This window comes from Heloderma suspectum, chromosome 10, assembly GCF_057233095.1.
Source record: "Heloderma suspectum isolate Gila_16-S chromosome 10, 16-S_ref, whole genome shotgun sequence".
Taxonomy (NCBI): Eukaryota; Metazoa; Chordata; class Lepidosauria; order Squamata; family Helodermatidae; genus Heloderma; species Heloderma suspectum.
In genome coordinates this window covers 32,753,344-32,769,059 of record NC_139467.1, presented here as the reverse complement: position 1 = coordinate 32,769,059, position 15,716 = coordinate 32,753,344, and the positions used below count along the sequence as shown (strand labels likewise).

Genomic DNA, 15,716 nt, shown 5'->3' with positions numbered 1-15,716 from the left:
CTACAAGTGGAAGGGACTTCTCAGTAGTGGCTTCCCAAATGTGGAGTGTCCTTCCCAGAGAGCCCCACCTGGTGCTTACCTTACTGTTGTTTGGGCACCAAAAATACCTTTTTATTTTCCCAGTACTTTTAAATCATCTTGTGGTTCTTAATACAGTTTTAGCTCTGTGGACTTTTATTCCTCTGCTCTCTTTTCATTGATTGTTTCAATTTTGTTTGATGTGTTTTTACTTGCTGCATTTTATTCTATTTTTATTGTTGTTATGTAACTACTTTAATTTAGCTGTTTTATTTTGTAAGCAACCAGAGAACTTTCAATTATAGGGCAGCCTATAAATATATGTGTTAATAATGACATCCTAACAGGAATCTGTTTTAATGTCATGAGCAACCCTAATGTCATTCCCAGAAGTCTTGCATTTGCACCTTCTGCTGGATCGCTTGCGCTTGGCTCTTGACTTTGTGTTCCAAAGAAGCAATCTTCTGCATCATAGAGGTCATCAGCTCCATGTCGGTGGGAGCAGCCCCTAAAGGCATGAAATCAACACAGCACAAGAACGATTCAGATTCAAACATTCATTTGAGCTGCTGGTCCCACAATGACACATTGTGCTCCTTGAAAATGAGGCACAGGGCCAGAATGCTTAGTATGTTGCCTGTGCTGGGTCTCTGTCCAAGTCCTTGGCCAAAACAACAGAGTACCAGTTTGTGGATCACCAATGGGGAAAGACTGTATTAAGCGCTGACAAATGATTCCCTTGTAATCACATACATTACAAGGGTTGTGACTGGGATTTTGGATAACTTGGATCCCGGACATGGGATGACGCTTCAGTAGGAGGCGTTAACGCTCCCCACACCATTCCTACTTCGTATGCAGATGTACTCTCTACCTAAGACAGGGATATTGCTATTGCCTATCCTAGTGTCTCTATCCAGGTTTTCTCAGTTGTACGCACATGCAGGTAGGAATGTGGCAGAAAGAACCAGCAGCAGAAGCAGGCCACAGAGGAGGCCAGGAACAACAGCCCCGCTCTTTTCCTCCTGCAGAAGGTATCAAGGGTAGAAAAAAATAACAGGGTGAACTGAAGGGGGGGGGGTGTTTATTTTCATCTGGCTAGATGTGTTTCTGCAGGCAAGAAGGAAGTGTGGTTTATGGGGTAGATACGTTTAAGTCCCCGGAATGTGGTACAACATCTAGCACCTGCATCCTTTAATCTGAGACACAAAAGGTACTATGGTTCATTTGGCCTAGCTGAGCAACACAACCAGTTTTATAAGCAATGCTGTTCATACCCGGTGCTAACCAATTCCACATTCAACACAAAGGAAACCCATTTGCTACATTCAAAATACATCACACCAACCATGGTGAAAAAATTAAAAGGCACACTTAGGATTCGGAAGTGGATGCCATTTATGTTAAGATGCCTAATTTTTCATACACTTCCCCTATATGCATGACCCTTTCTAAACTTAGGCTGTAAACAGACAAAACATTGTAAGAGAGACAAAAGTGAGTTTCAGAGAGGTTTCACTTCCCACGATGTACACACTTATTTCTTTTGTCCTACTGTTGGCTCTGGCCAAGCAGGGTTTGCGGGGGTGGGGGGGTTGAAATGAGACAACCCCTCTGCAGAATTTGTGCAAGTTCACACTATAAGCAATGCTACCTCTCTCAAACTGGTGTCAGCTTGTGTGTGTGTGGGGGGGGAATTGAGCCTTTTTGGATATAATACTGTACTATTGTAGCAGGGACCCCCAACCTTTTTGGACTTTGGGACACATCTGGAATTTTGAGGGAGTGCTGTTGGCATCCCACCCATTGACTTTCTGATTTTGGCTTGTTCACTAACCAAAGATTGAAGCAGCCTTCGCCGTCCTAGCATTCTCCAGATGTGTTAGAATACAACTCTCATCATCCCCAGCCAGCAGGGCCAATTCAAACCAGAAGCAGATGCTTACAGCCTCCCCCTCATGGATGAGCCAGAGGAGAAGAAAGGAGGGGCATGTGCACACAACCCCTGTTATGTTGCCGCAGGCCCACAGTCTGTCTCCAGTTTGGTGGCAGGAGAAGTGATTTGGTCAAGTGACGGTAGCAGAGGCAGATTGGTAGGAGGTCATTCATTAGAGACCACAAAGGAGGAACAAGAAGGGCATGCAAGCTGAGACCCCTGAACATGGGAAACATACAGAAACAGGCTGCGATCCAAAGAGCTACTTCAGGCTTGTCGAAAGGCTTGTGCCTGCCCAATGGAACTTTTGACATTGTCTCTGTGAACATCTGAACCATTGCATACGCCAGCTTCAAAAACAGCTTGCTACTTGGCATGGGTGGGCTGCTACTTGAGAAAAACAGATCTAAAGACCTGATGAGTGTTGCATTTCTTTAGATCCTGATCACTGCCTGCATATGTTCACATGTGTCTCCTCTATCATGAGGATGAGACATGTGTATATTTCTGTTCTAAAACTCAAAGCTGAGGTTGTCAGGAATCCAAATTTTGAACCAGATATTCAATTCCTCCTGTATATGAGGAACAACAGAAGGCAAACACTCCTCATAATAAACACATAGGGCACATAACCTCTGAGTTGGTATTACTCATACCAAGTGTAGCTGGATTTGCTGTGGTTTCATCTGAGCAGGAAGGTGCATTGATCTGTACTGGAATTTGAGCTCCCGGCCCCAGGATTTCATCCATCATAGCAGCTTCATCCTCTGTGAACCAAAGGAATAAAATTATTATCAAAAGCAGCAGAAGGATTTCCTCTTGCTACTACTGCTGTGTGAGTGTGAGGGAGAGAGAGAGACTGAGAGAGCATGGGGAGATGTCAATTGCTTGTGAAGCCAGCTGTGTCATTTTCTACTGGAGCTTGGTTTACATGAAATGGACGATACAAACTGTAATGATACAGCTCAGGGACTCCCAAAACATTTCCTCATCCCAGTTACACATGCATACAAATCGCCTGTGTTTTAAATACCATGGTGATAATCTAGTAACCCACAATTCCTGGGTGCCATTTACTAATTGCATCTTCCAGTTCCCATAAGGACCCTACCCAGAGCTCTCTGCAGAAATTTCATTTTAATTTATGACACCCAGGAACCGTGGGCTACTAGATTTTTTTCATTTTTTATTTTACTGGCTTAGTAAAAACGCTCATATATCACCAATGATATGTTATTTAAAACACAGGCAATTTGTATGGGTGTGTAACTGGGATGGGAAAATGTTTTGGGGAGCCCTAAGCTGTATTATCACAGCTGAATGAGGTAGAGATTTTAAAGACAACACACAGCCGTACACACACACTGCCCCCATCTCACAGTCAATAGACTGGAGTAGAGTTGAATTCCCTCTCTCCCACAGACTCCCTGATGGCCTTGGATAAGTCACACACACTCTCAGCCTCATTCTCTATCTGAAAAAGGGAAACAGTAATTTACAGGCTTACTGTAGGAACTGATGAAAAGGGATTAAGAAGACATTACAGCAGTGTATAAACAGCCATTTGGGATAAGATATATGAAGAGATGACAACGATCTCACCACTTACCATTCTGGATACTCTCTTTGAATGGCACTGCCCTTTTCCTGAAATCCAGAAAAAAACAGGCTATAATGCATAAAACAAACAGAAACTAAGGGATTACTTACGTAAATGTATGCCTTCAATGTAACTGTCAAGGAACATGCTAGTAATTTTACAGTTTAAATAATTTTTGAAATGCAATAACAGCGGCAACTGGTGCCCACTGAGGCTGGTGGGGTGGAGTCACTAGGAGTACAGCCAAGCGGTTACCACAGGCGGAGTCAACTAGAACTAGGTTCATCACACAGGGGCAGAAATCCACATCAGTACCAGGGCTTTCTCCATCCGGTTTCATCGCGGGATTAGACTGGGCTCCTTTATACAGTTGTTTCTGTCTCATCATATTCTGTTCCTTACCTTTTCACAGGGTGGCTACTTTTCTGCAAAAAGCCATTACACACGCTGGGGGCATCGGGAAATTTCCTCCCTGGTTCCTGTCCCTTTCCCTCCCCTTGCAGATTACCGGCAATTCGTTGTGATTGGCATGCAATGCGGGTGGGCAGCAACCTCCGTCGAAGCGCCCGAACCCCACCCCCGCAGGCACCAGTTTCCCGGCGAACTGCTGGAATGCAGGCATGCTGGTATGCTGGCCATTCTATGTTGTGGAGTGAGCAGCCGAAGTCAAGAGTAAAAGTTGGCGCATTGCATTTAGGCACGGCATGGCGGCAAGCTGGCATGGCAGCAAACCGGCAGGTCAGTATAGTGACATGCCCACCACTCCAATATTACTGCTGTCATCATTATAACCGCATTCCCAACAACCCCAAACGAAGCAGATTTTTCACGCTATGGGAGAAGTACATGGGCAGGCCATGGCGCTCCTGTTGTACAGCCTGAAAAAATACTACATTTTTTTTCTCCATTTGGGAATAATATGGGATAGGGAGGGGGAAAAGGGGGGAAAATCACTGGAGGATTACAACGTCGTGTAATGGAAACACAAACTTCCGTGAGTGGCCAATCATGAACGTGCAATAAATTGCAGGCGTAGAGATGCCCCTAATTGTTCTCCCCATCCTCCTCCCTTGCAAAGACTCTAAGTACACTTAAGCAATGCATTACAATAAACTAAACTGAAGAATAGTGTCTTACATTTGTTCATATGAAAACTGTCTGATTTCTTTCTCCTTGTTTTCCAGCTACCAAGGAACTTGTGTGTTTCGCCTAAGGATGAAGCCAGACAATTCCGACTAACTACAGGCTTTTACATTTTCAAAAATGGGGAATCAACCTGTGCATGTTGCCTAAAGAAGGAGATAGACAATTCCACGTAACAACTGGATTTTATATTTTCAAACATGGGGGATCAACCATTCGTTCAGAAAGTACCAGAAGGTAGTTTCTCACTCTCCCCATGTGTGGGGCAGTATAACACAGAAAAACAGTATTTTTAACCAAGCAGCAACCTATTGCACAAGGGGAAATTGAAGCACATTCACTGTAAGATCATGGATGCAAAGCAGAGTGTATGAGTGTGGTGGTGGTGTGGAATTTGCACTACAATATAACACAGAAAAACATGATTTTTAACCAACACAAAGGGACATAGAGATCTCTTTGTAAGGGAGAGTTTATAACTGATCCCAACAACACACTAAAACATTCCTTTGCAATCACACTTGTCTGGTACAGGTGCAATACACTGCATAGGAAAGGGAAACTGAGGCAAGCAAGTTAATTTTAACCCCAGGAGTGCAAAGCAGAGGGTTGGGTGGAAGCTCTGACCCACAGAACACTTTCAAAATGCACTCCTTTGAGCCCACATTGGTCTGCTCCACTAGTAAGCCATTTCACAAAAAGGGCAAACCAAGGCATGCCTTGTGTTAAACTTAATATCAGGTGTCTTCTTTGCAAGTTAGTTCTCCAGCAGCTGCAGGGCCACTAACAGGAAACTTTCCTACCTGATCCAGACAACCCTCCTCTGCAACAACAGCCGCCACCATGTCTGGATATCACTTAATGCAGACGTATGTATATAATGGACATAATTCAACCAAAAATCTCACTGGGCTCAACTGGATTTACACCTGAGTAAACATGCATAGGAACAGGAATTATCTTGCCAATTTTCTCTCTCTCTCTCTCTCTCACTGGTAAGTGTGCTATTTTGATGGGCCAATACAATGTTATTTTTGTGGTACATGCGATGAAAAGTGAGCAACAACGTTGTCAAGTTTTTTGTGTTTTCATGTATACAGATGTGACGAATTAAATGAAGGATATCTTAACTCTAGGATTGCCAGATGTTTTGAACAGTCCAGAACACCATGACATCGCATGTTGCTTCACAGCCCCAGGGACTATAAGTGGCATGTCTGCTCCAGAATCCTGCACATCCTTCTGAATGAGTACTACAGCTCCAAAATGTCCCCCTATATGTCAAACATATGGGTCCCCCTGCCTGCCTCTTTTCAAGCTGCTATTAGTAATATTCTTTGCCTTGTCACCTGAAAACATTCAGCTTTGAGAGAAACTGCAGACAGGAACATGATCAATGGCAGAATCCAACTCATCTTCCTGAATCGACCAATACACTAAATTAATCATCTAAGGCTCTCCCCCAGGTGCCTCCTTGGAGGGAGGTTTGGAAGGTGGCAACAAGGGAGAGGGCCTTCTCGGTGGTGGCCCCAATTATGGAATGAGCTGCCCGATGAGGCCCGTCTGGCGCCAACACTGTTATCTTTTCAGCGCCAGGTTAAGATCTTCTTCTCTCTGGCATTTGGCAGCATATTATGAGGTTTTAAACAGGTCCTGAATGTTTCTTATTGTTGACTTTTTAAAACTGTTTTAGATATATGTGCGTCTCTGTGTATGCTGTTTGTTTATATGTTTGCATGTGAATAGTTTTATAATGTATTTTAATGGTTTTTAGTCTTTGTAAATCACCCACTCAGATAACTATTGTAGACAAAAAGCAGTTCTCCAAGGCTGGAAATTTTCAAACTTGGAAAACCCCAACAAATGATAGCAATTTAGTGTGTGTGTGTGTGTGTGTGTGTTTGGGGGTAGGGGGGTGGAAGTGGCAATAAGGCCTCCTGAGTCAATCCTCCTCTCCTACTACAGTTAGTTTCAAGCCTTTGAGCTGGGATGGGGGTAGGAATGTCAGAGAATCCCGCCACGGATCTCCCCGAACTCCGTGGCGGAACGGCCTGCCACCTCCCCGCCCCCCGTGGATCCACCCCGGGACGAGACTTACCCGGGGCGGATGTTCCGGACAGCGGCGGCGGCTGGTCTTCCGACCGGCTGCCGCCGCCACTGCCATTTGCAGTCTTCCCCCCCCCCCCCTCTTCGTGATAGGCTATGTAAAGACTTATGTAGCCTATCTCGTCTGGGTTAAAAAACAAAACAAAACATGCGTACGCAAATGGTGGCGGCTATGGCCGCCACCATTTGCGTTCCCTATTTTTGGTTGTCTTAGTCTACGTAAATATTTACGTAGGCTAAGACGGCAAAACTAAGGGGGAACACAAATAGCGTAGTGGACGCTATTTGCATTCCCCCTTATTTTCACCGTCTTAGTCTACGTAAATATTTACGTAGACTAAGACAACCAAAAATAGGGAACGCAAATGGCGGTGGCCATAGCCGCCACCCTTTGCATACACATTTTTTTTTTTTTAATCCAGACGTGATAGGCTACGTTAAGTCTTTACGTAGCCTATCACGGCTGAATTCAGGGACGCAAACGGCAGCCATTTGCGTCCCTGCTAGCCAGCGGCCGGATGTCCGGCTGCTGGTGGAGCCGGCTGGCGGCTCTGCGGAATCCCCGCGGAGCGGAGCCAGCTGGCCAGGATTCCGGGGGGAGGGACGGAGCGCCTCCCCCCCAGCAGAACCCGGCAGAGCCACGTAAGGGGGGTTTCGTACGTCCCTAGATGGGGGGTGGGGGTGGAGAACCCGCCCAGCTCTTCAAATCCTTAGCTGGACTCCATGCTCCCCATCACACAAGGATGGAGTTCTGCAAATATACTTACTGAAAGATTGCTTCTGGGATGGAGTGGGAAGAGAAGATTTTGGAGGGAGACAAATAATGATAATTGCAAAGAGTTAAAGTAAAATCCAGGCATCCTTCCTCCCTTCTTGGCCACATCTCTTTGTAAAGAATTTAGGGATACAAAAAAATTTAATCTGAGCTGCAAAGGAGTGACGGGGCATTTGGGCAAGCCCATCACTGGAGAGCGGTTCTCCCAAAGTTGCAGCTCAAGCGAGCCTGGTCAGTTTCACTCTCTCCTCCTCCTCCCTCCCTTCCTAATTGCAGCAGGGAAGTCCAAAACCTCTACACATTCCTGAAGTGTGTGTGTGTGTTTGTGAATCCATCTTCCCATCAGCTGTCCTACCCGTTTCATAAAAGCAGAAGCTCGTTCCCCGTCCTCTTACTTTCCCTTGATGATCCACTGGGAAAGAAAGGGAGAGTTTTTTGAAAACTGTTGGAAGCTGCTGCTGGCGTGTTTCTGCCTTTCTGGCTGGTGTGGTGGTTTGCACAAGTGGAAGAATGTCTTTTCCTTCCAAGCAGAGGATTGGCTATGAATGTCTCAGTGAATGCCCAATTCACAAAAGGATGTTCTGGGCCCTGCACAGGCAAAGGAGACCCAGACATATCTAAACATGGGAGGCAGAGAGAGCGTTTCTTATCAGTGCCCTGCCTCCCTCCCTGCCGCCTCTGCTGCCTTTCTGAATAGCTCTACCAAGCTGGGGAACATTCTGAGCATGAGCAGCAACCACACATGCTCAGTAGCTCTCAGCCAACAATGGAGGACAGAACAGGGTCACAAGACAGAGGAGGAACAAAGAAAGAAGCACAACAGCCATGCTCTGGTTTTTAATTTATTAACTTTTTGGCCTGGAGAGACTGGGAGAGGCACCAGGTCACCACCTCCCTTGCCCATAATACTGGGCCACTAGTACACAATAGCCTCTACTTGGGGGGGGGGGGGGAGAGCCATACCGCAGACACCAACTAGTTGAGTCCCTTGGTTTTCTGATGTGAGCACATAAAATGAAAATACTCATGAAAGAATAAAGAAGGTGATCGTAACAAAAGGTGCGGACTTCTCCTGTGGCTGCCACAGGTCCATGTGATTGTGTGAACAAGCCTCCACTTACCCCGCTGTCTGCAGCTGAAGTGGCATTCTGCGAATCTTTCCCAGAGAGGAAAGAGGAGATGTCATGGTTTACCTTGAACACAGTTTTAAATCCTAAGGGAAAAAAGAAATAAACATGTATTACAATTCGTGAAACTTGAAAATGTTGTTGGTGCTTCTCTACATGATGGGAACATCTGCACATTGCTAATTTTTGGAGATGTGATACACTCCTACAGAGCATCTGATCCTCACAATCCAAAAACTTTTAAAACAGCAAAGCTAAAAGACAAGAATGCTAAAATGCTGGGGAAATAAAAAGGTCTTCACCTGGAGCTGGAGAGAACACAACATAGACGCCAGACAAACCTCTCTAGGGAGCTCATTCCACAGCTGGGGTGCCACAACAGAAAAGGCCCTCTTCCTGGTAGCCACCCACCTAACTTCCTTTGGCAGGGGTCCTGGAGAACGACCCCTGAAGTGAAGATGATCTTAGGGTCCAGGCAGGAACATAACCTACCTCACAGAGTTGTGAGCATAAAATGATGGACTTCCCCTGAGTTCCCTGAAGGAAAGGTCAGACACAAATGTGCTAATATAACAGTGTAGTGGCAGCACTGGAAAAAAAATGGGCAGGGAGGAGGGAAAGGGCCAAGTATAAGGCAATCCTATACAAACGAGCACATCAGGGCATCTTTAAAGCTTAGTAGAAAAGAAAACTTCAGCCAATGCTGCTGTTTTCACCTCTGCATGATACACTTTCTAAAACCCCTTCTTTTAGACATCTAACAGCTAAACACAGACTAGGTTCAGACCATATGATAACCCACTCTCAAGGGTAGACTATGGGTTGAGTGTGGGCTGTCATTGAATTGTGGGTTGTTGTTGAATCATGGGTTGTTGAAATGTGGGTTATTGTGCTGTCTGAACCCAGCCTTAACAACAAACAACCCATGAAGAGAACCCATGGTTTGTTGTTGGGTTGTGAACTGTGGGTTGTTCATGGCTAACAACTATAGTTCGTTATCGTGGCTGGGTTCAGACAACATGATAACCAATGTTTCAACAACAACCCACAGTTCAATGACAACCCACACTCAACCCATACTCAACCCTTAAGTGGGTTATTGTCTTGTCTGAACCAAGCGACAGTGTTTCACAGGCATCACATGCTCCTGGACCTCACAGGCATCACATGAAAATGGATGCGAGCATCAAGATTGGGTTTGATCATCAAATTTATATATAAATTTTGCCCTGAATATGTACAGAAACTTTTGTTCCATTAGCTCAGTCTGTTGCAGCAAATGTTTTGTAGTATCTTCAAGACTAAGTCATTTCTTGTGGCATAAGCTTTCATGGGCACCAGAGCTCACTTCACCTGATGCATATTCCCCAAATACAGAGAAGAAAATAGTTCGCTTTACAAAGTGAGGCCAACAGGGCAATGCAAGAGACAGCATGAGGTTCGTCAATGTTATTTGTAGCACAAATGAATTCAGAATCAAATTCAGTTAAGAAGATCTAATCAGCACTGATCTGACCATGCTTTAAAATAAACATGACAAAAAGAGTCTGGTGGTTGTGGCACCTGAAAGACTAACAGATTAATTGTAGCATACATTTTAACTGTGGCATAAACCTTAATTGTGGCATGAACTATTGTTCAACCAGGATTGGTGAGATCTGGGTTGTAGTCTCCACTCTGTGATACAGCTCACTGAATTACTTTGAGCCAGTCACCGACTCTCAACCTAACCTACCTCACAGGGTTGTTGTGAGGATAAAATGGAGAACAGGACTATGTAAGCTACCTTGTGTTTCTTGGAAGAGGAAAAAAGGCAGGATATAAATGTAACCAATAAATAAATAATACATGTGTGGAATACAGCCCATGGTGTCAGATGCATGAAGTGTTATCCCCAGTTGTCATATCATATCATAAATCCACCTGCATACAGAGAAAAAGACATTGGGTTTGGATCCAGATTTAGGTGTGTGCAACTGGGCTGGCAGAAGCAGATCCCCCGCCCCACCTTCTCCCCACAGCAGCACCTCCAGTGCCCTGAAAATGCACACCAACTGTTGGGGGACCCTGCTGAATTGGGTGAGCTGCAGTAGACGGGCAAGGTGGGTTTCCCCCCAAATCGGGCAGAGGCACCTTCCATGAATGGGGCAGATCCTGGATCCAACCCACTGTGAACAGCAGGTCCAGATAGTCCAACAATTGTAGGTCTGCAGAAGCCAAATATATCCAAGATAAGATCCGTGTCCATGAAATTATCTGCCTACCAAGGAAAATGTTCTGATGAGGGAGGCTCTAGCATCTGACACTGAAATCTGTTAATAGTTCAGTCCTGTGCATATTTCCTCAGAAATAAACCTCGCTGATTTCAGTGGGGCTTATACACTAGTATGCTTGTATACCATTGCAGCCTAACAGAGCAAACATCCTATGCATGTTTACCCAGAAGCAAGCCCCACTAAGTTCAATGTGATTTACCTCACTGGTAAGTAGGTTTGAGATTGAAGCCAAAGGACTGCACACTTGCCAGAGTGTAAGCCCCATGGAATTTAGTGGCACTTACATCTGAGTAAACACATATAGGTTTGCACTGTATGGCTGCAATCCTACACACACTTCCCTGGGGAAGAAGCCTCGTTCAAATCAAGGGGGCTTACTTCTGAGTAGACAAGTATGGGCTTACGCTGTGTGGCTGCCAGGCTATGGGGATGTACCTAGGAATAAACGGGTCTTACTTCTGCATAAACACAGACAAGATTGCACGATTAGGGTTGTATCCAATGTTAGTCCCACTTAGAGACATTGAAACAAATGGGACTTAAGCTGGCCTGATATTGGATGCAACCTTTAGGGCACTGGCTGGCGAATGCTGGGAATTGTATGACTTTTTTTCTGTCTAAATATACGTAGGAATGAGCCTAAGGGCACAATCCTACGTTGGTTTAGACAGGGAAAGGTCCTACAACTCCTAGCATTCCTCAGTCAGCCATGCAGGCTGGGGAATGCTAGGAGATGTAGGGCTTTTTTTCGGCATAGGATTGCGCCCTAAGACTTTTAAGATACCACAAGGACGTTGTTACTGTTTCTGCTGCAACACAGACTAACATCCTGGAGGACTGGGGCGGCTTGGAGAGGTGAATGAAACTGAGGTGGTGAGAGCAGCGGGTGTGAGGGCGACAACAACACCCCGCCATCTGTGATTGGGACCCGTTCTCGAGGGTTAGCAAGAGACTCACCCGCCCATTTTGAGGCTGGAGGCAGGCGCCGCCATCTTGTTTACAGACGGTCGCCTAGGTTACGTCTTCCAGGCCTGAGCCTGAGAGGAGCCTCAGCGGCTCTCCAAAGACTACAGCTCCCAGCACTCCGGAGAGAGAGATATAAATAATATATATCGCTCCGGAGTGTTGGATGCTGGGAGTTGTAGTCTTTGGAGAGTCGCCTGGAGCTTCTCCCAGGCTCAGGCCTGGACGTCGTAACCTGGGCAACCGCCTGTAAACAAGATGGCGGCGCCTGCCTCCAGCCTCGTGTCAGGCAGTCAGAGGCAGAGATGGGAGAAACAGGTCGCTGGTCGTAAGAGCTCGGCACTGTCACGTCTGAAGTCCCATGTTGGATCAGAGCAGGGTTGGAGGGATATGGGAAGGCTTGAAGTGAACCCTAAGCCAGCTGCTCAGCGCATGAAGACTCAGAGTATTGCTTGGGAACTAATCATTATTATCCCATCATCACACTTAACACGTAGCTGAAGCCACTGCATGTGTCCCCCCCGCCCCCCATACACCTCAGAAGTAAATTCTGCTGTGTTCCATGGGGCTTACTCCCAGGTAAATGTGCATACGTTTTTTGCATTAAGCTGCTGCTCTGTGAACACCTACTTGAGAATTCCAAAATCCCTTTTAAGGCAATGCCTTTATTAAGTGAGTTGAAGGGTCACCAAAAGTGTGCAAGCTTTCTACACCTCCAGATCTCTTACATCGGGCTTCTTCTTCTTAAGGTGCCATCTCCTATCCAAGGTTAGTTATTGTTACAGCTATTTTCGTTTTTGACACTGCTGCTCTGAATAGTTGTATAGAGGTACAGCTGAACCATTCCCTCCGATTCTTTAACCATGATGTTCATCTTCTTCCTATTGATCTTTTTCCTTCCATTTTCCCTTGTATAATGAGCTGGAGTATGGTGTATTTTTCGCCTCGGATAATATGACCAAGGTATTGTAACTTTCTTCTTTTGATGGTCTTTACCAATTATGTTGGTTTGTTTACTCTGCATAGTACATTCTCATATGTTACTCAGTCAGTCCACGGTATTTTCAGCATGCGCCGGTATATCCACATTTTGAATGATTTTCCTCAGATTGTTCTTTTTAAGTGTCCAAACCTCCACTCCATAGAATAATATTGAGAACACATAGCATCTTACCATCTGAATCCTTACTGCAAGATTTAGGTCCCAGTTACATAATAATTGTTTCATTTTAACAAACGCTGTTCTTGCCATCGCCACTCTTGTGTTTATCTTTTGTGGTTGTTCATTTCTTCCATGAATCTGGCAAGATGTTACCCCCCCCCCCCGCAAAAAATCAAGATTCTTTATAAAGGTCTCCAACTTTGTTCATAAGAAAACTGTCAAGTTTCTAAGGTCACCAAAAGTGTGCAAGCTTTCGAGACCTTCAGATCTGTTCATTGCATGAGGTGTTACAAAAAAAAAGAAGTAGGCCATTTAAAAAGGTCTCCAGCTTTGGTCATATGAAAACTGTCTCGTTTCTTTCTACTTCTGTTCTCTACCTACCAAGGAACTTATGTGTTTCCCTAAGAATGGAGACTGACAGTTCCAACTAACAACTGGCTTTTATAGTTTCAAGAATGGGGGATCAATCTGAGTGTTTTGCCTAAGGATGGGGACAAATTGAGTAACAACTGGATTTTTTATTGTCAAACATGCAGGATCAACCATTGTTTTCAAAAGGAGTTGGCCGGTGTGCCATTATCTAAAAACTGTTCTAAACAACAGTCCTGTTTATTTCTTTGTGGTATGGTAAATGGCGGCTATAGATGGAAGGAGCTAATCATCTTTGAATATAGGAGGGAATGTTCTTGTCCTCCTTTTTTGCATTCAGCTACCAACCGCATGATGAGGAGTACAGAGTTTGCATAGATAATATGACTGGTTTCTACGTAGAAAGTTTAACATCATGAAAAGATTGTTTTAATAAGGGCTGTAATTATTGTTTATATTTTTCCCACTGATGAGGACCAGTTTGGTCAAAACATGTTTTGAGACAACTTTTTTGATTTGGATATCGGTGTTGCAAATATGTATGTATAATATTCTGTTATACAAGTACAAAAGCTGGGTTGCAGTTAAACCTAAAAAAACCAAGATTATGGCAACCAGCTTGATTGATAACTGGCAAATAGAGGGAGAAATGTGGAGGCAGTGACAGACTTTGTATTTCTAGGCGCAAAGATTACTGCGGACGCTGACTGCAGCCAGGAAATCAGAAGATGTTTACTTCTTGGGAAGAGAGCAATGACAAATCTTGATAAAATAGTTAAGAGTAGAGACATCACACTGACAACAAAGGTCTGCATAGTTAAAGCAATGGTATTCCCTGTAGTAACCTATGGCTGTGAATGCTGGGCCATAAGGAAGACTGAGCGAAGGAAGATAGATGCTTTTGAACTGTGGTGTTGGAGGAAAATTCTGAGAGTGCCTTGGACTGCAAGAAGATCAAACCAGTCCATACTCCAGGAAATAAAGCCAGACTGCTCACTTGAGGGAATATTAAAGGCAAAACTGAAGTACTTTGGCCACATAATAAGAAGACAGGATACCCTGGAGAAGATGCTGATGCTAGGGAAAGTGGAAGGCAAAAGGAAGAGGGGCCGACCAAGGGCAAGATGGATGGATGATATTCTGGAGGTGACGGACTCGACCTTGGGGGAGCTGGGGGTGGTGATGGCTGATAGGAAGCTCTGGCGTGGGCTGGACCATGAAGTCACGAAGAGTCGGAAGTGACTGAGCGAATCAACAACAACAACATTCTGTTGGACTGCTAATCTGTTGTTTTAAACTTTGTGTGAAATATTAGCTTTTATATTAAAATTTTGCTATATATTTTTATACACATAATTTTCCTTAAACCTGTTTTGTTTTGAAACCATAAACCTTAACATCACCTAGTAAAGCCTAATTTGAATGTCTTCATATTCCATCCACATTCCATCTTAAGTCTCTGACCATGCAGACTTCGAGCATTTCTGCACAAGGCTTTTATCTCATAATTGTGATGAGTATGAGTATACTTGTGAGTATACTCATACTCATGGACATTTGCAGGTCCTTTACACGACATTGGCAACCTCCAGAGTATCTCCATGTTTTCTGACCTTCATCTTGCTTTTAAAAAGATGGGTGATAACCCGACAACAAACAATCCGATATATCGGCTGTGTGTAATTGTGCAGTTCTGCTATAACCACAGCGGCATCTAGCAGCTGTAAAATGAAACATATAGAACTTACCAAGAAAGGAATTCCCCAATTCAAAGCACGTGTCCACCCGTGTAAAGGAGCCGATCTTAATCCTGCAAAGAATCCAGAAGCTGAAGCCCTGGTAAGGATGTGGGATTTTAGCCTCGTGTGGTGAAGCTCTTCATGTGGTAGGGAGGTAGTGGGCTCTCCCACACTGGAGGCGTTCAAGAAGAGGCTGGACAGCCGTCTGTCAGGGATGCTCTGACTTGGATTCCTGCACTGAGCAGGGGGTTGGACTCGATGGCCTTGTAGGCCCCTTCCAACCCTACTGTTCTATGATTCTATGTCTACAAAATCAAGTCACACTGTCTTCCCCTCCTCCAAACTGCTTTTTGTAAGATCCCGCCTGATGAAGAAATCTGGAGATCTTGACAGCTTGCACAATTTTTGTTAGCCTTGAGGTGGCTTAATAAAATTATTGCCCTAATGTGGTTTTGGGGATTTTTCTGACAGCCAGCTTGGTTACCTTTGCTTTTTTACTTGA

At 44.7% G+C, this 15,716-nt stretch overlaps 1 protein-coding gene across 3 annotated transcripts in view; it reads right to left on the bottom strand.

Moving 5' to 3' along the window:
* Positions 1-12,195, bottom strand: part of UBXN11 (UBX domain protein 11) — a 45,924-nt gene extending 33,729 nt beyond the window's left edge. The window contains exons 1-6 of one of the 3 annotated variants that reach the window (XM_084815804.1): positions 11,939-11,993; positions 8,700-8,791; positions 4,692-4,763; positions 3,564-3,601; positions 2,611-2,721; positions 426-526 (exon numbers count right to left, since the gene is read on the bottom strand). In XM_084815804.1, coding sequence (XP_084671930.1) covers positions 426-526; positions 2,611-2,721; positions 3,564-3,601; positions 4,692-4,693 — 252 coding nt within the window. In that variant the 5' untranslated portion in view covers positions 4,694-4,763; positions 8,700-8,791; positions 11,939-11,993. Of the gene's footprint in view, positions 1-425; positions 527-2,610; positions 2,722-3,563; positions 3,602-4,691; positions 4,764-8,699; positions 8,792-11,938 lie in introns of all 3 variants that reach the window. The other 2 variants (XR_014785154.1, XM_084815803.1) reach the window with 2 other exon arrangements.
* Between the last annotated feature and the right edge of the window lie 3,521 nt (positions 12,196-15,716).